The sequence below is a fragment of the Eptesicus fuscus genome, chromosome 13, assembly GCF_027574615.1.
Source record: "Eptesicus fuscus isolate TK198812 chromosome 13, DD_ASM_mEF_20220401, whole genome shotgun sequence".
NCBI classification, from domain to species: domain Eukaryota; kingdom Metazoa; phylum Chordata; class Mammalia; order Chiroptera; family Vespertilionidae; genus Eptesicus; species Eptesicus fuscus.
The window spans coordinates 70,350,010-70,375,919 of record NC_072485.1 but is presented as its reverse complement, the minus strand read 5'-3'; the positions used below and the strand labels follow the sequence as shown (position 1 = coordinate 70,375,919).

The window sequence follows — 25,910 nt, the reverse complement described above, 5'->3', positions numbered from 1 at the left end:
CCAGGTGGTAGAGAATATTCATTTCTAAAGCAAAGTTTCTGTGGTTTATTCCAAATTCTAGAAACGAAGGAGATAGCATGTGAGAACAAGGTAGAGTGGCCCTTACCCTTAACCTTGTCTTTAGGCAAAATCAAAGGGAGATTCCAGAAAGCCTTTGGCAGTCAGTGGAACTAACACAAACTTCGTGGAGGGAAACAGAATTGTTAAATATGTAAAAGTTAATTGTATATTGTTATGCATCTTTTTTGGCATCTGAAAAGTCCAACACACCATTTATTTAATGTCAAGGTAGTTGTATTTAAGGAGAGAATTTTGCATCCACCTTTTTGCCCCTAAGTTTAATGAAACAGTATCATCTATTTAGCCTTATTATTCTTGAACTTTGTGGTACAGTGATTGTATGTTAAAAGAAAAGAAATACCTTGGCAATTATTACTGAGAACCAGAAAATCTATGCATGTAAGTGGGTTTAAAATTCACAATTTTAAACCTTGGTAACTTTTTCCTGGTTTTAAAAATGTTAAGATCCCTCCAGCGAACACTGAATGAGTTGAAAGAATATCAAAAGCAGCATGACCACTACCTGAGACAGCAGGAGATCCTGGAAAAACATAAGCTGATTCAAGAAGAGCAAATCTTAAGAAATATCATCCATGAGACACAGATGGCAAAAGAGGCACAATTAGGTAAGTACTGATTCTAAATAATTGAAGACAGGTTAGGAAGTTCACTTCCAGCGTGCTTTACTTCCGTAACTTTTATAAAGCAGTATAAAGTTGTGCTTATGACTTTCTTTGATCTTAAAATCCAGCATCATCATAGCAGGTTTACCAGCAGCAGGCCAGGGGAGCTGGTTTGGTCCCTGTACCTTTTTTAAATTCACATTTAAAGTAAAAGTGAAATTTTTGATATCCTAGTCTTAACAATGGTTGTTTACCCTCTGTGGCTTACATTGATACTTCTCCAACTTGAATATGCATGTCAGTCTCCTGGAGATCTTGTTAAAATGCAGGTTCTGATTTAGTAGGTCTGAGAAGGGGGCTGAGTCTGTATTTCTAATGAGCTCCCATTTGATGCCAGTCGCTGCTGGTCTAAAAACACTGCAACTGGAGCCTACTCCAAGTAAAACAAACCGGACACACCTTAGAAACTAAGTATCCACCCTCTTTAGTCGACACTGGCAACAAGGCTAAATAAATACCTTTTTTTTTTTTTTTTTTTGCTCCCTTAAAAACAAATGTTTCATTTTAGAAGTAAGATTTTAGATTAGAATTTGGCTCCAGCAGGAATTCTTAATTTGGGTCAGTTGATTAATTTTAGGGAATTTTGAAATCCTCCCCAGAATTATACTTGGAATTGTGTTTGTGCATAATTTTTTTTTTCTGGGAAGAGGGTATATAACTCTCTTTAAAATCTCTTAGAGTCTGTGGTTCCACTGGTCTAAGAGAACTTGGGTTGGCAGGAGGTCAGTGATTTGGTTGTATCCAAAATGTTTCATGTCTGATTAAACCCTAAGAGAGCAGATCTCACAGTTTGACACCAAAGAATAGTTAATAGAATTTCTTATATTACACCTTTCTCCCTTGATAAATATATTGGTCTACAAAGCCTCTTTTTTTAAATTTTATTTTATTGTTTAAAGTATTACATATAATAGTACATATATCTCCTTTTTTTCCCCATTGACCTTCCCCCACAAAGCCTCTTAACCTTTGAACCTTAGTGATGATCATTTACAGTTCATTTTATATTCCATCTAACAAGTATTCTTTGCTATTTTGAGTGTAAAGAGTATGTTTAGTCCTTGGGATTATTTATTCCTCGGTTTGTACTGAAGTGCAACCAGAGCTCCTATGTATAAATTTGAAGCAGGATTATGAAATATATAAAGCAAATTCTCTCCAGAGAGATGGCCGAAGTCTCTTAAAGCAATGTAGTGAATAGATTTTACCATTATAGGATGTAATTGCCGTGATTATCTAGTGGAGCCCCTTTGATTTGTAGATGGGGCAGGCGAGGCTTCTTTAGAATGATTTAATTTAATGAACCATTAATTAGTGTTCCCCTGTATAAGTACCTCCTGTGTAAGTACTCTGCCAGGCTCTGAAGAATATAGAGTTGGAACTAAATGATTTAGACTAAGAAAATCATGTTGGCATTGCTGATCTTTTTCATCTATTTAATTTTCTTTCTTATTCCAGGAAATCATCAGATATGCCGTCTGGTCAACCAGCAGCATACTTTACATTGCCAGTGGGACCAACCTGTGCGCTACCATCGTGGAGACATCTTTGAAAATGTGGATTATGTTCAGGTCTTTTTCTTGTTCTCTTCTGGAGTAACATTGTTTCACCCCCTCCCCCCTTCCTGATTCTTTGTATATTTGATCCCTAAAATTTATGACTCTCATTTAAGGTTTTGAGTATCTGTTATGTTTATGAAATCAGATTTTATAGAAAGTACTCAGTTCCTCCATGAATGATATTTCTATTTGCCAAAGAATATGCATCATATTAATTCCTTTTCCCCATGTCTTTTGTACACTATCCCATTGTGGTCCCATTCTCTTATCTAACAAGATTTTAGAAATACACAGTCTTGTGAGACTATCAGACATTGTTTTACCTTGCTTTGGAGGAAGGCTATATATATTTGGAATTGATTATACAATAGTCTATAATGCCTAAGTGATATCTATATTAAAATTTTAAGATCCTTAAGTTCCCTTGCCTCTACCCACAGAACACTAATTTTATAGAGTAGTTATATTTTAGTCTAGGTAGGGGGTATGCAATAATGAACCAAACCTCAAAATCAGCTAATCTTTAAACCTGAAAGAGACTAAATCATAGAAAGAAAATGAAGGGACAGGAGCACAAACCAATAGCATAATTGATTAAAAGTTGCTAACTGTGCATTATCTATGAGAGAATATTGTTGGGGCATAGTTCTGAGAATTAAAAGATCTGATTGCTTTATTACCCACCTGCTTTCTGATTTCCTACTAATTTTCAATATTCACTAAATGTTTTGAGTTAAATCTTAGTCTCAACTCCTTTCCCGCTTCCAGTTTGATTGAACTTTTCATTTTCTAGTTTGGTGAAGATTCATCAACCTCCAGTATGATGTCTGTGAACTTTGATGTTCAGACAAATCAGAGTGACGTCAGTAATTTGGTCAAGTCTCCTCCTGTAGCCCATTCTGTTCTCTGGATCTGGGGCAGGGACTCTGATGCATATAGGGTAAGTTAATAGAGGATGATAGAGGCATTTCCTCAAACAGACAAGCTCTTTGAAAGCAGTGGCTCTCAACCTCACTGATTAATATGGCCTCATCACAGTTCAGCTTAGTTTAGCAAGCACTTATTAAACTTCTATTAAATGGCAGGCTTTGGCTAGGTAGTGGATAAGTAAGACACTGGGTCTGCCTTGAGTTCTTCCCAGTCAAGCGGGAAGAATAGACTCCCTGATTTCAATTCAGGCTTTGAGCTCTGGGTATAGTTTCCAACCCTAACAAGTTTCTAAACTTGACTTAAACATATCCTTGTATTTACTTTTTTAATCAGCATGCTTTTATTGAGCTTCCAACTGTGTACCAGGCTTAGTACTATCAATATAGTACACAAATTCCTTGCTCTGCTGGAGCTTACATTCTAGCAGAAGATACAGATAGTAAACAAGTTAATAAAGATGTATTTCTAGGCTAAGAAATTTAGTCAATGGAAATACCAAGATATAAGGACAGAGGCCATGTATTTTTTTATTCACTGTTAAGTTTTCAGAATTTGTTTTTATTCTAACAGAATTAATATAGCCACTTAGATTTAGTTATATGTAATATAAATTCCCCCAAAGTTTGATAGCTTTGGGATATAAGTTTAATAAGCCTTTATATTTAGAAAAATGAACATTTTACAAATCAAAAATAATTGTTAAACATTGGTATTGGCAAAGAAGAGGTCTTAGTTCAAAGAAAAATAGTTTTCTGTTCCAGTTTTATGAGTATATGTGTGCTTTCAGGTACAAATCACAAATTTCACCTCAAATTTGCTTTAACAAAAGAAAATTTGCCTCATGTTACAGGAATTCCAGAGATAGGGCAGAATTTGGATTTGGTTGATGCAATGGTCCAGTGATGTTACCAGTGACCCATTTCATTCTTTTTTCTTAAACTTGCCATCACAGTATTGGTTTCATCCTAAAGCTGTCTTGTTCATGAAGTGACAGCCAGCAGCAACTAGAGCAACGGGTTTTTTGTTCCTATGTGGCATGGGAAGCTAAGACTGGCTTTTCTTTCCCAGCGCCCCAAGCAAGCCTCTCTTTGTGTCTCATTGACTCAGCTGACTTAGGCTTGCCCAACCCTGAACCAGTCTGTGGTAAAGCAGGTAGAATTACTGATTTAGACTAATAACCTGCAGTAGAGGGGATATTATGGAATCAACCAAAATGTCCGCATTTATCTTAAAATATTAAATTGTTGTTTAATTATCCTAGTATATTTGTGTTCTTTTTAAAAGTTCATTTAGCATGTTGAAATATTGAATCCACAGAAATTGATGAGGAACTTTCTTTTTTTATTAGGACAAACAGAATATTCTGTGGCCTAAAAGAGCAGATTGTGCAGAAAGCTATCCTAGAGTCCCTGTTAGCGGAGAATTGCCAACCTATTTTCTTCCTCCGGAAAACAAAGGACTCAGGCAAGTGCTGATGGATTGGCAAAGCACTTGATTCTGCATGATTGTCATCTGGCAGTTCTTTGAGAGCACCAGCCTTGGACTTGAAAGGTTAAGTCTTTATCTTGACATCACCCAAACTTTGAAAATATGAAACTTGTTCCTTTTTCTTGTGCCAGGATCCACGAACTCAACAGTGATGATTATTCTTCAGAAGAAGAGGCCCAAACCCCTGACTGTTCCATAACTGACTTCAGAAAAAGCCAGACACTGTCCTACTTAGTCAAAGAATTAGAGGTCCGCATGGATCTGAAAGCCAAAATGCCAGATGACCATGCACGAAAAGTAAGGCTCATTTAGGCTGGTGTTTATTGCCGTCCATTCTGGGTGACTTCACAAGCCTCTTAGGTGGAACAGAAATTTGATAGAAGGCAGTTGTTGAGCTTTAACTTTATAATACGGAAGGATAGAGTTAAAGAATTGTTAAAATCTTTAAGAAATCAGTCATGCTATTGGAAGGGTGCCAGGAAGGTGTTCCACCCGGCTGCTGCTGACATAGCCACCTAAGCACTGTTCCTCTCGCTGAGAAGTCTGCAAGCATGAGTAACTCAGAGCTCTCTGTTGACCTGATGGAGGCCGTCTGACCACTTCAGTTTAGCTTTGTATCCTCCAGAAGTTTGTATAAATTGGAAGCTTGATTCTCTTTCCTTGGCCTTGTGAACTCTGTTTTGGGCTTATATGAGGTCCTTAGGAATTTGTATGAATTGGATAACCACAAACATTTTTATAAATAAGTTCTGTTATGTTGTTTTCTTTAATTCTCTTAGTTATGTGTAACTAGGAATGTTTTATTACTGACTATAAATTCTGTATTACATACCATTCCATAGATACAAATGAAAAAATAACCTTGTTACAGAGAAAACAGACCATCACAATGACGTTCTTTTTAAAATTAATTTTAAAACTGTGAACAGTTACTGCTTACATTTAACAAACATTTACTGAGGCAAAAAAATATATATATCATGGGCTAGGCACTGTTTGGAGTGCCAGGAATACAAAGATAAATAGACCATGATTCCTGCCTTGGAGTTGCTCACAGTTATATGAATGCTGCAAGAACATAAAGTAGACTAACTTAGGATCTGGTGCTTTTCCGGCTAGGAAAGATAGCAGACTTTTATTGTATCAGGTATTGCATGCTGCTATCTTCTGAACACTTCCTCACTTGGTTCTGGACACCTAGGTTGACTTCAATGGAGTATGATAGATCACCTTAATAAGTATATGTCTTTTAACACTTTTTAGTTATAGGAAACTAGGGCATACATGTGAGCAGGTCGACACCTGTTGGTATTTCTATGACCTCATTGTTAAATGATTATAAATATCTATTCAAATTAGCTGTTCCTGAGGAGCTCAAGTAGAGACTGCTATCTATAGAAATTCTTTTCAAATGTCTTTCCTGTTATATCAAATTGAGTCATTCTTCCTTTTGTTGTTTTCAGATTTTGCTTTCCCGTATTAATAACTATACTATCCCAGAAGAAGAAATTGGGTCTTTCTTATTTCATGCTATTAACAAGGTGAGTCACCTACTTCAGACATCGAAATTTAAGTGCTTAGTAACTGTTAAGTAAAAATTAAAATGCATGACTTGGGTTAGTACACACACAATACAATAAAGATACAGATGATGTATTGTGGAATTAAATACCTGAAACCTATATAATTTTATTAACCAGTGTCACTACAATAAATTCAATTAAAAATAAATAAATAAAATAAAAATTAAGAAGGTAGAAAGTGCCTTTAGACAAGTATTCTCTAAAACAAAAACAAAATTGCCAGGCTGGCGTGCCTCAGTGGTTGAGCATGAACCCATGAACCAGGAGGTCAGGGTTCAATTCCCATTCAGAGCACAAGCCCGGGCTGGGAGCTTGCTCTGAATGGGAATCAAGCCCGTGCAGGAGGCAGCCGATGGATGATTCTCTCTCATCATTGATGCTTCTATCTCTCTCCCTCTCCCTTCCTCTCTGAAATCAATAAAAACATATTTTAAAATTTATTTAAAAGAATGAAATGCGTATGTTGAAAATCCTTTTTAGAACAAGTGCTGTATTCTTGTACTAACTGAAGTATTTGGGATTTTTTTAGCCAAATGCTCCTGTCTGGCTGATACTCAATGAAGCTGGACTCTACTGGAGAGCAGTAGGAAATAGCACTTTCGCTATTGCTTGTCTTCAGAGGGCTTTGAATTTGGCTCCACTTCAATACCAAGACATTCCTCTTGTGAACTTGGCCAACCTTTTGATTCACTATGGCCTTCATCTCGATGCCGCTAAGCTGCTACTTCAGGCTTTGGCCATCAACAGCTCAGAGGTGAGGTTTTAGGTTCCTTTGTAATCACATACGCTATGTGGGAGTAACTCAGATTCAGAGAAGAATTTGCATATTTAGAGAGGGCATGAAACAGATTTTGTTTTATTTTTTATGTGTTTATTTCTTTATTTTAAATGAGTGAAATTTATAATTATGCAGTTCATTTTTTTTTTTTGAAAATTACACTTAAATAAGAATGACATAGCTGCTAAAAATATACTGCCACTTTTTTATGTCAGTCTGAAACATCTGGCTTTTCTTTGTCCTACTTATCGCAATATGTACGCTGCTTAATTTTATACTGTTTTACAACTTTGATTGACAGATCTCTTTATACCAAGCAGGCCAGAGCACTAGTTAAAAGTTATTTTGATAAGAACAGAGGTGGGTTGATATTCATGTTTTGAACCTACTACATGCAGTCCATGGAATCACATCACTGCTTTGCAGTTAATTACTCTATTTCATAGTTTCTAGGACGCCACTTCTTTTTTTTCTCCTTATTTTAACATCTCAGAAATAAGGATATGTTACAATTGATGTCATCTTTAAGTTTGATAAAATACAGTTATAATACATATATAATTAAATTGCTTTTATACCTAGTGTCTAAACATTTGTAGGTTTTCTATCCAAAGAAATGTTTAGAAACAGTGTGCATGAATGGTTAAGGTTTATTTGAGATATCCCAGAACTGATTTTTTAAGTATGAGAAGAAATATTGCCTTGTTAAGAGTGTCCTTTGAAATTCATAGCTGGATTTTAAGCAGAATTTACAATCGGTGTACTACACAACAAGTCAAGTTGCTGAAGAAGTACATCAAAGTATCTATCGAATGTTTATCATGTGCCATGTGTGGTGGGAACAGATGCTCTATATGAGATGTGATGAATTGACCTCCAGATGGAAGGCTGATACAGCTGTGTTCCCCTTGCTACTTTTCACTTTCTGCTGCCACCAGCCAAGGCAATTAGGTAGTATTCTTCTGAAGAAAAGAGAGCTCCTTTAGAGATTACTTGCCTTTCCACTTTTGAATATGATACTAAATAGCAGTTTTTATAAACTGTGTACTGAAACAAGAAAAAAATATAAGTCAATTAATCAGGGTAGATATCCCCAAATAAAACTTAATCAGTACCCCATCCCCAGCTGTCAACATTTGGAAATATTTCCTTGTTAAGCTTTTCTCCTATGTAAATATTTCATTAGTGTTGCAACTCTACTGTATTGGTGATATTTAAAAACTTATTGTATAAAAATAATTTATTACTGCATAGTTTTTGTAGCCATCAATGTAAATGGTTCTATAAAGGTTCAATGAATTGGTATATCACAGCTTACTGTTCCGTTGTTGCATGTTTAGGTTACTGATAGTGCTTAGCTGTTGTCAGTATGGTTTTCTGCATGAGGCCTTTTCTGTATCCCAGATAATTTTCTTATTAAAGATAGCTAGCACTGAAATTAGCAAGTCAAGAAGAGAATAAATATTTTAATGACTATAATACAAAATGCCAAACAGTCCACCAAAAGACTTGGGCCAATATACATTGCCAAAATCAAGGTTTAACAATATTAATTTCATCTGTATCTTCACCAGAATTGGGCAATTAAAATAACTGCTAACTTTTATTGGTTGTATACCAGAGCCAGGTACCATAGTGAGCACTACACATGTAATAACTCATTTGATCCCCACAACAGCCATATGGGATAGGATTTTCCCATGTGTTAGATAAACTCCAAGAGATATATCAAAAATCAGAGCTCAGATTTAAACTCAGGGAGAGAGGCCACAGAGCTCACATCTTCAGCCGTGTCACAGTGCCTCTGAATTTACATTTTTGAAACAAGTTTCCTTTAAATTTTTCACTTCTCTAATATAATTTATCTTTTAATTTTTTTTTTAAATAATATTTTATTGATTTTTCACAGAGAGGAAGGGAGAGGGATAGAGAGTTAGAAACATCGATGAGAGAGAAACATCGACCGGCTGCCTCCTGCACGCCCCCCACCGGGGATGTGCCCGCAACCAATGTACATGCCCTCGACCGGAATCGAACCTGGGACCCTCCAGTCCGCAGACCGACGCTCTATCCACTGAGCCAAACCGGTCTCGGCATCTTTTAATTCTTAAAGTAAAAGTACATGTATGCATTTTGCTCATTTTGTTAGAATTTAGTTATTTTTAATTTTATATGAACTCATATAATAGTCTTTGTTAAAATATTTTCTCTCTTTGCCTTTTTGTCTTAGCTTTTAAAAATTGCCCTTAAATTTGTCCATCTTTTTTCTTTTTATTTCTGTTGTTAGATATAAGGTGTCCCCAATAAGACATTTGAAAAAAAAAATTAGTTCTGTTTAGTTTTTGTTTTCTATGACTTATCTTTATATAAGTTAATTCTCAAGTATACAAAAATCTTTTCCTATGTTATCATCTAGATGTTTTATGATCTATTTCAAGTTAAATTTTCTTTATGATGTGAGGTAGGGATCAGAGTTCACTCATCAAAGTTCATATCCACATAGATATCCAGTTGTTCCGGCACCATATCTTGAGAACACTATCCTTTCCCTATTGAATCACCTATCACCTTTGTTCTGAACTCCAGACTCCTTTACCCAACAGCTTACTTGATATCTCCACTTCAGTGTCTAAAACACACTCAAAAACTAAAGGCCAAAACTAAGCTTCTTAAAATTGTTCCAAGTTGTTGTTCTCTGTCTTCCCCATTTGAGGAAACAGTAAAGCCAGTTTCTCGGGACAAAAACTTGGGGCTATCCTTTCTCCATCTCTTAAGGCAAATCCAATCTATTAGCTAACCTTGCTGATTCTATTTTCAAAATATACCTACAATTTCACTACTTATCATAATCTCCACTGCTGTCTAATTTAAATCACTATTATCTTTTTTCTGGATTATTTCAGCAGCCTTCTAACTGGCTTCTCTGCTTTTGGCTTTTGGCCCCCGATAGTCTATTCACAATGCAGCAACCAGTCAGATCTTTATGAAAACAAAAACAAAAACAGATGTCATTCATCTCTTCAAATCTCTGCAGTGGTTCTCCATATAACTCACAGTAAAAAATAAGAATTAATAATGATGAAGAAGATCCTACATGAATGTGACCTTGTTTCTTTTTTGAATCCTTTACTCATTCTATTCTAGCCTCACTTGCCTCCTTGCATTTCCTTGAACATGCTAGCATGCTCCCACCTCAGGGCCTTTGCACTTTGTATTCTTTCCACTTGGAATACTTCAGTTCCCACCAAGATTTCTTCATTGCTTGCTCCTCCATATCCTTAAATTTTTTTATAAATACTAACTTCTCAGTAAGTCCTTCCCTTACTATTTAAAATGGCACTCCCACCCTGGCAGGATAGGTAAGTTGGTTAGAGCATCGTTCTGATATACCAAGGTTGCGGATTCCATCCCTGGTCAGGGCACATATAAGAAACAACCAATTAATGCATGAATAGGTGGAACAACGAATCAATGTTTCTCTCCCCAAAATCAATAAATAACTAAACATAAAAGAAAATGGCAATCCCTTCCCACTCTATCTATATATAGTATTACTTCTATCTCTTCCCTGCTTACTTTTCTCCATCACATTTTCTTTATAATAGTGTAATATTAGACTGTACGATCCACAAAGGTGGGGATTTATCTTTCTTATTTTCTGCTGTATCCCCAGTGTAAAACAATGTCTGAAACATTAGCACATATTCAGTAATTATTTGCTGGATGAATTCATATGGTCATAGCAATAATCATGACACTGCTTTCTTATGCAAAATATCAAGAAATCAAGGTATGGGATTTAATTTTATAGCTGAGTCTGAACCACTAAGTAATACTTTAAATGTAATTTGAAAATTACTTGTGTTAGGCCTCTTTAATCTGGAATCTTTTTGTACACTTTGGCTTGGTTAAGTGAGACATTTCAGATGACCTAACAGCCTGAATCAGAAGCAAGTAGTTGGACAAATCATAGGTGTTGCTTTTCATAGGGATATATCGTGCAATTTGAGAATAAAACATTCTTAGATCTTTAAAAATATTTTTTATAAAATAAGTGTAGAAAATGGTTTGTATACAAGCAAATTACAAAAATACTAATTATAGATGTGTTTTAGCTAAAACAATCTAAACTGAATACTTTGGGGTACTTTTAAAAACAAAGTCCCAACAAATAATTGGAAAATAGAATACAAACACTATTTATAATAGCATCAAAAAATCTGATACCTAGAAATAAATAAAATATTTTTGTACTGATTACAAAGCATTAAGAGGAAGAAGTTCTAAAGTAAGTGGGGATATACATCGTGGTCATGGATTGGAAGAGTCAATATTAATATGTAAGTTCTCTCCAAATTGATATATAGATTCACTTCATAGGTGTTGCTTTTCTCTCAGCAATTGCATGTATAATGTATGTATAAATTGATAAGCTCATTCTAAAATATACGTAGAAATGGATCTAGAATAGCCAAAAAATTAGGGGGTGAGGAGAAAAAACAGAGTTGGAAGGCTTATAAAAGATTTCAGGACTTGGTATAATTAAGTCAGTATGGTATTGGCACAAATATGCTCAAATATATCAATGGAACAACAATAGAGAAATTAGAAGTAGGCCCTATGGATATGGTCACCTGATTTATGACAAAGGCATACCTGTAGTTCAGTGGGGGGAGGGCAGGATAACCCCTGAGGGAAAAGAAACGAACCTTGACTCCTACCTCACGTTGTACACAAGTAATTTGAGATGGATCATGTACCAAAATGTGAAAGATAAAACAATAAAGATTCTTAATGAAAACGTACAAGAAAATCTTCATGACCTTACAGTAGACAAAAGATTTCAAAAAGCACTAACTGTAATTTAAGAAAATACGTATACACTAAACTTCATCAAAATTAAGAATTTCTGTTTACCAGAAGATACCATTAAGAGAGGAAAAAGGCAAATCACAGACTGAGAAGATATTTGCACTAAGTATTTGCAACTAAGGTCTCATATCTCGTAGATATAGCTATAATAATAAAAGTACAATATGCTAATTAGACCAGACGAAGGCAGGGCTGCGAGGGAAGCCCAGGTCCTGGGTGCCTGCCAGTGGCCAGAGGGAAGCCGGTGCTGGCAGCCAGGGGAAGGAAGGCCTACGCTTGCATGAATTTCGCGCATCAGGCCTCTAGTATCCTATATAATAATCCTACATAATAAAAGGGTAATATGTAAATTACCATCACTCCGCTACGCCCACAATTAGGCCAGCGGGAGGCTCAGGGGGAGGGACTTGGGGTGGCCGATTGGGCCGGCAGGATGCTGAGCTTGCGTCGCCAGTCGCCAGCGGCGGCGCGAGCTCAGCATCTGCGCCATGGCTGTGCTGCGGCACAGAAGGGGCCTCTGGGGCAGCGAGCCCACGTCCTGCTGCGGACCATCAAAAGTGGGCAGCAAAAGCGGGAGAGATGGCTGTCTGTCCACTCCGGCACCAGCGGACAGACAGCCAGCTCCCCCGCAATCAAAAGCGGGGAGCTGTGTGTCCGCTCCAGCACCAGCGGACCCCCTGCCATCAAAAGCGGGGAGCAGGCTGCTAGCAGTGTCCGCGGAGCGTGCTAGGCTTTGCGGGGCAGTGGATATGGCCTGGATGCCAGGTTAGGCCTAGGGGACCCTACACGTGCATGATTTAATCACGCACTGGGCCTCTAACATATATATATAAAGAAATCCTTCAAATCAATAAGGAAAAGACAATTTTGTTTAAATGGGGAAAACAACACGTACTTCAGAAATGAAGATATCCAAATGAAAAAATATTCATCATTACTAATTAAGGAAGTGCACATTAAAACCACAGTGAGATGCCACCATCAGCTCATTAAAACAGCTAAGTTAAAAAGACTGACAATACCAAGTCAGTGAATTGGTATTGACTGTTAGGAGTATAAATTTGTACATCCACTTTGAAAAACTATTTGGTTAAAACTAAATATATGCCCTCCCCCTTTTAAGCCCACTGCTAAGTATATACCCAAGGAAAATGAGTATATATGCCTCTCAAAAGACATTTACAAGAATATTGATAGTAGCTTTATTCATAATAGCCAAAAACTGGATATAGACCAGTAGGAAAATAGGTGAACAAACTGTAATATATTCACATGCTGGAACATCATATATAATTTTAAAAAGAATGAACTGATGCACAAAAAACATTCAATTTCTTGAAACTTAGTTTTTGTATTGAGTGAAGGAAGCTACAAAAAGGGTACATATTGTATATACACATAAGAGAACAGCTATTTATTCCATTTAAATGAAATTTAAGAACAGGCAAAGCTAATCTATGGTGATAGAAGTCACAACATCACAATGGTGGTTACCTCTGGGATTGGGGTTCAGTAGCCCAAGGGAACCTCTTGGGATACTAGAAACTTTCTAAATGTTCTATATCTTGAAATGTTAAGGGATCTATACAAAAAGTCATTGATCTATACACTTAAGACCTAGTATACATTACACACTTTATGTATTTTTTATCTTAGTAAAAAGGTAAAAGATAAATTTATATTTGTGTTATACAGTTTAGAATTGGCTGGTGCGAATAAAGTGGGCAGTAAGACATTAGCTTTTATGGGGTAATCTAAAATAAAAGCCAAAAGACCTATAATGTAAAGGTGTTTTGCAACTCTCAGAAATATTAATTCATTAACATTTTGCTGATTTTTTTTCAGCCCCTGACCTTTTTGAGCCTGGGGAATGCTTACCTTGCTCTGAAGAATATCAGTGGGGCACTTGAGGCCTTTAGACAGGCTTTGAAATTGACTACCAAATGCCCAGAGTGTGAAAGCAGCCTGAAGTTGATTCGCTGTATGCAGTTTTATCCTTTTCTGTACAACATCACCTCTTCCATTTGCAGTGGTAAGCAGCTATTAAGTGCTGGCAAAATAATGAGTTCAACCAGAATTTCTATTCTGATCAACAGAACACAGAAAATGATTTTCTCATTTTCCCCAAGGATCTAACATAACTAGTATAAATCTAGATGCATAGGAAAGAAATTGTTTATTATTTACTGTACAGATACCTCAAGGTGTTAGGCTTAATTCTCTCCCAAAACCCCAGTTGAGAAAGACTGACTGAAATGAAAGATAATTCAACTGGGACTGGTAGGCTCTGAGCTTTTGGTTTTTTTCTTTTCCCTAAATCTCTGATTTTTATAATGACTGAAATTTATGGTCAGGGATATTTTTCCTATCCATGAATTCAAACTGTGCAATAAGATTTGAAGCAGTCTTTCTTTTTCTATCCTCTTTCACTGAAGTACAGCCCCTTGCCTTTCAGTGAAGGTAATCCGGACCTTTACTGCACCTTTAACATAGTCCCCTGACATTAGTGGTATCCCTTTGCATTCTTCCACTTTCTTCCACGGCTACTTTGCATTTATACATATGCATGTGCATATGTGTATCCACTTGGGTCAAAATATTTGAGTTAATATCCAAACTATTACAAATTCATCAGTTCTAAGAGTTCCATGATGTTTGGTAATTTACTTGTTTAACCTTCACTACAAGAAAAAAAAATGAGTTTGACTTGAATTATCAGAGGTACGGTTTACATATGTGTGAATCCTCATTGCCTTGCCATTGTAGAGCACACAGTGGGTGCTCCATTAATGTTCAAACTTAATTATAATATTAAAGCAGTTCAGTCCTTCACTTCAGATATTTTTTTTAAGTGACCTCCACTTGGTTAAGCGACTTGTGTAAAAGAGATTGAGCCCTCGCTGGTTTGGCTCAGTGGATAGAGCGTCAGCCTGTGGACTGAAGGGTCCCCGGATTCGATTCTGGTCAAGGGCACATACACAGGTTATGGGCTCAATCCCCAGTAGGGGTCATGTAGAAGGCAGCCGGTCAGTGATTCTCTCTCATCATTGATGTTTCTATCTCTCTCTCCCTCTCTGAAATCAATAAAAATCTATTTAAATAAATAAATAAATAAATAATAAAAGATATTTAGTAGATTTAGCACCCAAAACTGGTTTTCCTGATTCCCTATACTACACTGCCTTAGGATTTCAATGCAATGACAGGCAGTAAGTAGTGCTTACACTTTTTAAAAATGTATCAGAGCCCGATTTTTTAGTGAAGAAACCAAAACTTTCTCAGCAACAGAATTCCTTAGTTTTGCTGAGAGACTAGGGTTCTTGCATGAATGCTGAAGGTCAAAGACCATGCTTTCACAAGGCAATATAGTGGCTAGTGCTAGAATCATACAGATTCATGTTGAGCCCTCACTCTGCCATTAATGTCTTTCACTCTCAGCACAGTAACTTGTGTCCTCATCTATAAAATGAAAGGCAATAAAAATCTATCTCATATACCTGTTGGGAGGATTAAATGAGATTCTGATAGGTGTTGAATAAAAGTAAGTAGAGGTATTCGGAACTTTAATAGTGCAAATTATGGATCTTTATCACCTTACATAAGCCTAGAAAATGTTTTATAGGGTTACTAAGGACAGCCTTGAACACAGGGTTTCACTTTTTTCAGTAGGCTGCTTATAAATTAACTAAAGGCCTTGTGCACGAAAATTCGTGCACTCGAGGGGTACCTCAGCCCGGCCTGTGCCCTCTTGTAATCTAGGACCCCTCTGGGGATGTCCCCCACCACCGCTGCTGCGCTCACAGCCATCAGCCCGGCTTGTGGCTGAGCGGAGCTCCCCCTGTGGGAGTGCACTGACCACCAGGGGGCAGTTCCTGCATTGAGCATCTGCCCCCTGGTGGTCAGTGCGCATCATAGCGACCAGTCATTCCTGGTTGGTTCACTGTTAAGGTCAATTTGCATATTACCCTTTTAATATATAGGATAGGATCTCTTACTTTCATTACCTACTATCATCTCCCTCCTCTCTTGATTGGTTTCTGTTACTGGGAAGAAGGTTGGTAGGTATATAGTGACCCTTTTCTAAAAGACCTTTTCCTTAGCCTTACTTTTATATGCTTTTGCCTATTAATATTTGTTTATTGAAATTTATTCTTTTTATTTTATTTTGTATTTATTGAGTAATTTGAGAAAGGAATGTCAATTTGTTGGTCCACTTACTCATGCATTCATTGGTTGCTTCTTGTATGTACCCTGACTGGAGATGAAACCTGCAACCTTGGCATATTGGGGCAACACTCTAACTAACTGAACTACCTGGCCAGGGAAATTTATTCTTATTTTATGTTACTTATGTCAAGAGAGAAAATTCAGCTGTCTTAAAATTTTTCCCCAGAGCTTAACTTCAAGCCCAAGAAACTAATAACTTGAAACAGACCTTTTCTAAAGTTGTCATATCTAATAGTTCAGATTATCCCAAGACTATTATTGGATCCCATACAATAACATTAAAAGAAAATAATTAGGAAAAGTGAATACATTTTTAGTTCTTTTAGAAAGAACTCATTAATAAATAATTTTTTTAATGGATGGCTGTTTTTATATTGTATTTAACTAGTTTAGAAAATAATCTAACATCTGCTAGCCCTTAAATAAATACTGGTACCCCCTAGTAGAAATGTATGCTGTAGCATTTTCTAGGTTTAAAAACTCATTGCTGATACTGAATTAATTTCAGTATTGAATTTTTCTTTGACAATGTTTTTTGTATTTATTTCCACAGTAATCCTGTTCATTCACAATTGCTTTGCTGAGTTCCAGCTTTGAAAGCTGAAACTTGAAAGAAACAAACACCTGTAGAAACCATGAACTTATATTTGAAAACCTAAACAATTGCAGCTGCTCCAGTTATCGCAAAGCTTTACTAAATGGTTGATTAAAAATAGGCCAAAACCTCTGAATAATGATTAGCATCTCTATGCCTTCAGATGGTTGTCTGCTTTCGATTTTTCATTTTTTGCAAATATTGAAATGAGCTTCATAAGTTATCTAACTTGTCTGACATATTGTCTGAAGTTTTTATTATGACACTGCAAAGGTTTTAAGAGATTGACAAGGCTCATGATTCCTTTGCCTTATAATAAGCAATTCATATTAGTTTTAATTAGACAAGAATTTAAATTGCCTTTATCCACTCTTTTCCTAACCCAAATCTCTTATGAAAGTCTATTTGAAAAGTTACCAATTTAAAACTTTTTAGTTAAGCTTTTCAAGATAAAAAAAACTTAAGTACTCTTGGAAAACCCTTTTTAAAATATTTTTTCTGACCACTATTGTTAATCTCCTACAAATTATTTTCTTTAAAGACTGATCTTAGTAACTATTTTTACAGCAACTGTAGTATAATATAATGTCTTGGGTAGTATGAACTTAATGGTAAAATCGTAGCCAGTGTGTTAACATCAGCAAGTATTTTATTGCGTTTCATATATAATAATGGGATTTTTGTTTACACAGATTTTCAGTTTATGTTTTTTGGAATATCTGCACAAGTAATGTATTCTGTTACCTTTGAACACTGACTCATTCAGCTTAAAAATAATCACTATGCTTACAAAATTTTCCTACTTATAAAGACTTTATAGCTAAAAATGTGTCAATTAGTACAAAATTATTTTGCTCATAATTGTTCCACACTTTTATTAATCTAGAAATCATTTTATTGACTACCATTTGTTAGATACATATGTTCTTATAGCAACTGCTTATCCTCTCTCTCCCTACAATGCCACTTAATAAAACCTTCTCTTTTATAGGTAGTTTTATATTACCACTATCATTTCAAGGGTGCTGGGAAGGAAAACTTAATAGATTGGTTTTTTTAATTGCCTACTCTCAAGTTGACTGCAAAAGGAAAGCTAGCACTTCTAGTTTTGATTAACTATTTTATTTCAGCAGTTTTGGAATATGTACTGTTTTTTCCACATTTATTGGTTTGTTATTTTGACAACTTGATTTAACTTAAGTATAACTGAATGGGTTGTTTTAACACACTCATTCTTCAGTAACAACACACTTGCTCATTTTTAAACTAAAATGGAATCTGTTAAATCAACTTATTATGCTTTTAAGTCTAAAGTCTCTGAAATGCTCAACACTTAAAAAAGGACTTTTTTCATTAGAAAATATGAAGTCACAGAGAATGATATTTCATGAGGCAATAATTGGTATCTTCTCTAATTACCACATTAGAAAATAAATTTTAATAACAATATAAGCAAAATATAGATATTGAATCTGTAATATTCACGATAGTGGATTTTCCCAAGTACTTACTATTATTCTGAAATATTTTCTAGATACTTTATCCTTCAACTTCACTAATTTGCAAATTAAAAAGTTACATCTCATAAAGATATTTTTGACTACTTAACCAATCTACATTGTTCTGTTATATTTTTGATTTGTATAATTTTACTTTATTTTTAGTATTCTTCACTCAATATTATTTTTCTCATATTAGAAAATCATAAGATTAATGGAAGATTATATTTATTAAACTTCATTTTCATAAGATGCTTACAGGTATGCCACTAACAGTGGTACTGATATTTACCAAATATAATTAAGCATCAAACCCAGGATTTCTGAACCCTGGTCTTTTCTTAATTTACTGAAACACATGTCCATTTAAAACTGTTGGCCCAGAACTTTAGAAATAATGAATAATTGTTATATAGAAGTCATACTTTAATATCTAGGAAGGCATAGAATTGTATGCAGTTTCTCTATAGTATGTATTTGAAAGTTTCCCCACCATAGAAAAAAATGGAGGAATTTCCGAACAATGTACATGAGCTTTAACATCTGTTCCAGTGTTTAGAACAATAATCCTGTGTTGTCCTCACAGTGTTCTATACTTATAGCATCTATTTACATAAATATTATCCCCTTTTATAACTTCTTTAATCTGTGATCTTCAACCTAAATTTCTGTAGATTTATAACTTACAGTTTAAAAGCAATTTTCATGGAGTTCAGATTTTGAAGGAAAAGAAATCCTGCATTTTGCTACCCTCCTGTGGACTATCCAGCATATGCTACCTGCCTGACGGGCTTTTGCTTTATCACATTCTTCATAAGAATTAGTGAGATATCTGCTTAAAAATAAAGTCTTAAAGACCCAGTTTTTATAGCATTTTTAATATGCTAGTAGGTAACTTATCTGCATTTATTTTTGTAAGAAGAATTAAAACTGGTTAACTTATTATGGGCTTCAAAATCCTGAAATGCAGGTGCATCCTGCAACCAAGTATGCAGAATTGAGTAAAGCTGATTCACTGCCAGAGGGTGTGGTGAATTTTAGCCCATTTACCACCTAAGAACTTTAATTCATTCTGCCTTTTGCAAAGTCAATGGAAACTGTACCAACTGTGATATATGATGATGCTGTTGTAAATAGCCTGCTTTCTTTGCCACATACATCCTGCTTTCCTGGTTCCATGGGCTTGCTCATGTTGTTTTCTGCAGCTCTTCCCTATTACCCTGCCCCCTCCCGGCCAAAAAAGCCCTAATCTTACCCATCCTTCAAGGCCCACTTCTGCCTTACCTGATCCCTTAATTATAAGTAATGTGCCTCTCCTTCAGCCCCTGTGACTTGCCTTTATAGTTATTTGTGTACAGGAAGTAACTCTCCTGTAAGACTTTTCTAGCTCGTTGAGAACAGAGAGCGATCCTTTTCTTCATTTTCATACCCTAGCCCAAAAGTCTAGCACATAGAATTAAATAAATAGTGAATTAGTTGATGATATTTCAAGTTTGAACTACTGAAAATACCTAATAATAAACTTGTATCCACCCACTGTTTAACAGAATGCTTTTACGGAGCCACCACTCAACATACATAATAAATATAGAACTATTAAGGTCTGTAGCTCCAACATCATAGAAGGGAGAGGAGAAAATTGATTATGTTGTCTCATTTGTCCACTGGATGCTGACACATCTAATAGATGGCTTGTAATCTTCCACCTCCTGTCCACACAGTTTTTAGTAAGAGTTACAAACAATTGTCCTTGTTGATTCTCATGAAAAAAAAAAACAAACACACACAAACAACCAAACAACATTTATGGGTGAATCAGTGAGTCTGAAAAAACCTATTGGATTTGTTTTCCTAGCATTCTTTTTATATATATATGTATTATTGATTTCAGAGAGGAAGACAGAGGGAGAGAGATAGAAACATCAATGATGAGAGAGAGAATCATTGATCAGCTGTCCCCTGCACACTCCCTACTGGGGATGGAGCCCGCAATCTGGGCATGTGCCCTGACCCGGAATGGAATCCAGGATTCTTCAGTCAGCAGGCCAACGCTCTATCTACTGAGCCAAACCGGCTAGGGCTCCCCAGCATTCTTGCTTGAAATTATGAGATAGCTAGGATGAAATGAGCCAGAAATTTAAATTTAATAATGCTAATAGCAAGTATGGCAGTTTTCTTTTCTTTTTTTTTCAACATAGTGTCTGCAAAGGAACATGTTTCATAGTAAACTTCCCAGGAGCGTTTAGAGATCTGATCTGACCTTTCACATTTCTAGAGGAAGTTATGTAGCTGCCGAGCGTTTTTGTACTGCCTGGAGTTGTTTCTCCCACAGTCTACCTGTCATGGTGTCTGTATCTCAACTGACGCTGACTGCTCCCCTTGCTTTGTCACTTAAGACAAATGACATGACAAAGAGATCAGATTTACAGCCAATTCTCCTTTTTCTGAAAGGAGGCAGGAAATGTAGGTCTTCAGAAACCAGTGCAACCAAAATTCTGAGACAGAGCAGATTCCCCTGTCATGTGTGAACAGAGCATTCCCAGGATAGCTTTCAACTCCAGAATATGTCGTAAGAGGGAAACACACACACTTCCTTGTCTTTGAGGGCACCACTTTTCATTCTTTGTGTTGTTTTTGTAAACTTGCTTCTGACTTATTCTCCTCACTAGGAGGAAATGCCTGTATAATCCTGAGGTTGCTGATTTCAAGTCTTTAATATGGTCTCTTTCCTACCTGGCATTGCACTTTTTTTTTTTTAATTCTTTATTGTTTAAAGTATTACATATGTCTCCTTTTTCCCCCATTGACCTCTCCCTGGTAGTTTCCACCACCACCAACCCCCCCCCCCCTCATCACATGCCCTCATCCCCCCTACTGTCTGTGTCCATGGGTTCTGCTTATATGCATGCATACAAGTCCTTTGGTTGATGTCTTACCCCCCCACCCCCCGCCCGCCTTCACTCTGAGGTTGGATGGTCTGTTCGATGCTTCTATGTCTATGGATCTATTTTAGTTCATCAGTTTATGTTGTTCATTATATTCCACAAATGAGTGGGATTATGTGATATTTATCTTTCTCCAACTAGCTTATTTTGCTTAGCATAATGCTCTCCAGTTCCATCCATGCTGTTGCAAATGGTAAGAGTTCCTTCTTTTATACAGCAGCGTAGTATTCCATTGTTTAGATGTACCACAGTTTTTTAATCCACTCATCTGCTTATGGACACTTAGGCTGTTTCCAAATTTTGGCTATTGTAAATTGTGCTGCTATGAACATAGAGGTGCATATATTGGTTTCTTTGGATATATTCCTAGAAGTGGGATTACTGGGTCAAATGGGAGTTTCTTTTTTAATTTTTTGAGGAAACTCCCTACTGTCTTCCACAGTGGCTGCACCAGTCTGCATTCCCACCAGCAGTGTATGAGGGTTCCTTTCTCCACATCCTCACCAGCACTTGTTGTTTATTGATTTGTTGATGATAGCCATTCTGACAGGTGTGAGATGGTACCTCATTGTTGTTTTGATTTGCATCTCTTGGGTGATTAGTGACTGTGATCATGTTTTCATATGTCTCTTGGCCTTCTGTATGTCCTCTTTCGAAAGGTGTCTGGTTAGGTCCTTTGCCCATTTTTTGATTGGATTGTTTATCTTCCTTTTGTTAAGTTGTATGAGTTCCCTATAAATTTTGGAGATTAAACCTTTATCAGATATAACATTGGCAAATATGTTCTCCCAAGCAATGGGTGGCATTGCATTTTTAGGTCTGTTAGTACATAATCATTACTTTAAGACCTACAAAGAACTTCATTCTGCAGCAATTGCTGAATGAGAACAAGTCTAAGGAGCTGTTATTTCTGTTGAAACTATTTCTCGTCTTTCCTGAGTAGAGGGCAGAGCGAGTGAGACGGCTTTACTTGTCTCAGGTGCACTCATCACAACCTAGGTCTCATCCAGATTCAAGGAGTTCCATATGCTTCTATCCACAGTGGTTTCATTAATGCTGTTTCCCAAGAATCCTCTTATAGTAGGACAGTATTAGCTCTCCATTTCAAAATTTCAAATAAAGAATCTAGACATAGAGAAGTAAGTTGATTTGCCTGAGTTCATATGGTAAGGCTGCAGTTAAGGCAGAATTTAAATTTATTTTGTGGACTGTCCCTTTTGGAAGGAGGTATGTAGGATTCTGTCACAACCTCTGGAGATGGGGATCATAATATGTTTGCACAGCAATGGTGAGCAATTAAAAGATACACTTTTGTTCACTTCATGATTTATTTTACTACCTTTTCTAAAAGACAGATTATCTTACTAGAGAAATAAATGTCAAATAAATGAAATTATGAGGTAGCTAAAATGGTCATAAAATAAGTCACAATGTGTTTCTAAGTTACCTGTTTATTTAAAAAAAAAGGTTTTATAGTTGCATAATTTGAGTGCAGTTGAGTGGAACGGTAAAGAGAAAGACATACTCAAAAAGTCACCAATGTCTGTTTAAGGACAGTGTTATCTGTATTTTCTACCCAGGTGCCTTACATTTAATAGAATGTACCCAATGCCTCCTATACAGTAACTTTTCTTATAGGCAGAAGAAAGAAGACTTTAGAATGAAATAAAACCCTATTAGAGCAGGGATAGTAGGAATATTTTTAGAATATTCCACTATTCACAAAAACCATTTTTCTAGCATCTGTTACTTTGCCTTCAACAACATAAAATTTGAATTCTAGTTCCCATTACAAACCAGTTTAATTATTATTTATGTCTTAGAAATTCATTGTGTAATAAGAAGCACATGGTAATACACTTATTTGTTATATGGGAGGATGGTATGGTAGAGGGAGTAAGATTTGGGAACAGACTGGAGCAACCTGATGGGGATTGTTAAGCAGAGGTAAGTGTTGATTTAACTGAATGTAGTATCTATAATCTGTTTTTATATTGTAAGAGTGAATTCACACAATCTTCTAAAATGTCCTTTAAAGAGCACATAGCAGACTGTGAAGCTGATTTATAAATGTACTAATTAATTTATAATTTAGATATGCTAAACAGTTTAATCTGAAATAAATGCTATTTTCTTCTAAGAGACTTACAGAAACAAACTCTGTATTGTCTCTAGCATCTATGCGCTCACACAAACACACAAACACACACTCTGCAAGTTGAAATTAGGCAAATATCTGGGTAACTTCTGAGAGCCAGTTGCTCATACTAGAGATTCTGAGTTGGCTATAGCTAAAGGGCCTGTGTGGAAAGAGATTATGTTGGGATAAATTCTCATTCCTTTGCATCCTGCCATGTACCAGTCAATGGTCTCATTTAATCTCAACAACCCAATGAAGTGGATACTATTAGTAAACTCAATTTACAGATGAGGAAACTGATCCACAAAGAGGTTAAAAGGGATTTGAACTCACTTATTAGTCTGGCTCCCATCCAAGCTCTCACCCACTGTGTTCTACTACTGAAAGACCTACATGAGCCTGGCATTGGCTTTACTTGGCTCACTAGTTAACATGGCTCATCACATTTTCTCATGCCTCTCACTTTATTTGTGGCATTTCTTTAATATAAGTAATCCTCAAGGATCCTAAGATTCCCAACCAGGAATCTCTTACCACCTTGAGATTCAGAAGGTAAGAATGCTGTTTTAAACAAGTGGTTACCCAACTCTAGTCAGAAAATAAATATTCTTCCTGGACCTTTGTAAACAGAATTCATATGAGAAGATAGGAGATTTCCTTAACCTTAGAAATGATAGGAATTTCTGAGAAGTTAGTTTACTCTGAAAACCTGTATCCATGGGATAAATTGTGCTTTATCCCTTAGGAGACTTATACTTTGATAAGTATATTAAACATTTAGTTATTTCCCAGAACACCCTTTTAGGATACGTTAATGTTAGTAACCCAATTTATGCATATGATATTCTAAGCACAGAAAAAGATGTTGTTATGTCTTAAGATATCATAGCAGTTCCAGAATCAGAAATATCCTCCTTGGAGTTTATGCTTAGTTGGTATTGCCTTGCAGTCTCTTACTTCTGAGAAAAACCAAACTGCCAGGATTTGAATTAGATGCTAAATGCTTTGCAAGCAAGTATAGAGCATTAAGCACAGCAAAGTGTTCCCATTTTCATCTGGGACCTTGTTATCTAAAGCATTTCATTTAAATTCTTTTTAAAAAATCATATCTCTCAAGGTTAGTCTAAGCCATAGACTCTCCTCATTTTTGCATCAGCAAAAAAATAAGTCATATGCAAGGAAGATGACTTGCTACTTCATAGGTGTCTTTCCATTTTTCCTTCTCCAACATTTTCTTGTGTTTCTTTAATGAGAACATAATCTCCACCTCTGTGGGGAGACAAGTGATATTTTTCCATGTAAGCAACTTTTTTTAGTTCCCCTTTGAGCTGGAGTAGAACTATACTATAGTCCAAGGAATGGAAATTCATTCTTCCTTGGGTGCTTCAGTTCTTCCTCAGACAATAGAAGGGGTGGTTTTAAATTAGACAATTTGGCTTTCTATTATTAGCCAAGATAGTTATGTAAATCATAATCAGAATGCTAAAACAGTCTTTTTAACTGTCACCCTAAGAAAATCAATATTAACAGTTATCTTAAAAGAATATAGTTTTTACTTGATCAGTTTGATTCTGCCTACTTCCAAGAAATATTGGAACATAAACTTCTTACTCTTCTTTTTACTCACCCAGTTCTCCTTGGTCCCTTCCTCTGCCCTCTCTCTCAGAGGTTTTGGCCCCAATTTCCCAAGTTGGAGGATGAGACATCCTTAGAATGCACAAGGTTTGCTTTAGGAGGGTGTCTGGGTTTTGAGGTTGTGCAGGAAGATTAATTTTAACTTTGGGATATTGTGCACATCATATCTTATAAGTTGCTTATGAAGCATTTTAAAATATTCCAGACATTTAAAAAGATGAGACCAATTAAATTTTTATAATGAGAAGAGGGTAGGAGAGAAAAATAAGGAGACGCAAAGGTTGGAGGAGGCTGTCAACTGCAGAAAACAGTTGGAATTTCCCTGGGTTCCAGTATTAAATGTTTGTCCTTTGCTTTTGTAGTGTTAAGCTTTACTCTACCTGTGTCAAGGTGAAAAAGCTTTAGAAGCTAATGCACCAAAGCTGAAGGCAGGAATATTTGCTGGAAATAACATACGTTTTAAAATTATCAGCATCATTGTCATCATTATTTCCTCTCTGCTTTTAATAGTCATGCTTATTTACATCCCAATTAAGAATTATCTCTTGCCCTGGCCAAGTAACTCGGTTGGTTAGAGTGTCATCATGATATGCCAAGGTTGTGAGTTCAATCCCCAGTCAGGGCACATATAAGCATCAACCAATGAATGCTTAAATAAGTGGAACAACAAATCAATGTTCCTCTACTCCTTTCTCTAAAATCAATAAGTAAAAATTGATTAAATGTGCTTCTCTAGACATCCTTTAAAAAGAAGAATTGTCTCTGAGAAGTATGATGTTCTTCATAGTAGACTTTATGCAATTGAGTATGTAGAGTTGTTATCATTGCTCTGTTTTATTTTAATACTCTTATCTGTAGTTTCCCCATACTTACTTACCTGCACACACTCGATGGCGAAGTCAGAAGTGGAGGCAAT

General features: G+C 36.1%; 1 protein-coding gene across 1 annotated transcript in view; it reads left to right on the top strand.

Annotated features, from left to right (window-relative positions):
• TTC17 (tetratricopeptide repeat domain 17) overlaps positions 1-25,910 on the top strand; it is an 83,191-nt gene that overhangs the window by 30,275 nt on the left and 27,006 nt on the right. Inside the window, exons 9-16 of the mRNA XM_008146786.3 lie at positions 526-686; positions 2,202-2,314; positions 3,096-3,242; positions 4,581-4,696; positions 4,852-5,017; positions 6,184-6,261; positions 6,833-7,057; positions 13,799-13,985. Of these exons, the coding sequence (XP_008145008.2) occupies positions 526-686; positions 2,202-2,314; positions 3,096-3,242; positions 4,581-4,696; positions 4,852-5,017; positions 6,184-6,261; positions 6,833-7,057; positions 13,799-13,985 (1,193 nt within the window). The remainder of the gene's footprint in view (positions 1-525; positions 687-2,201; positions 2,315-3,095; positions 3,243-4,580; positions 4,697-4,851; positions 5,018-6,183; positions 6,262-6,832; positions 7,058-13,798; positions 13,986-25,910) is intronic.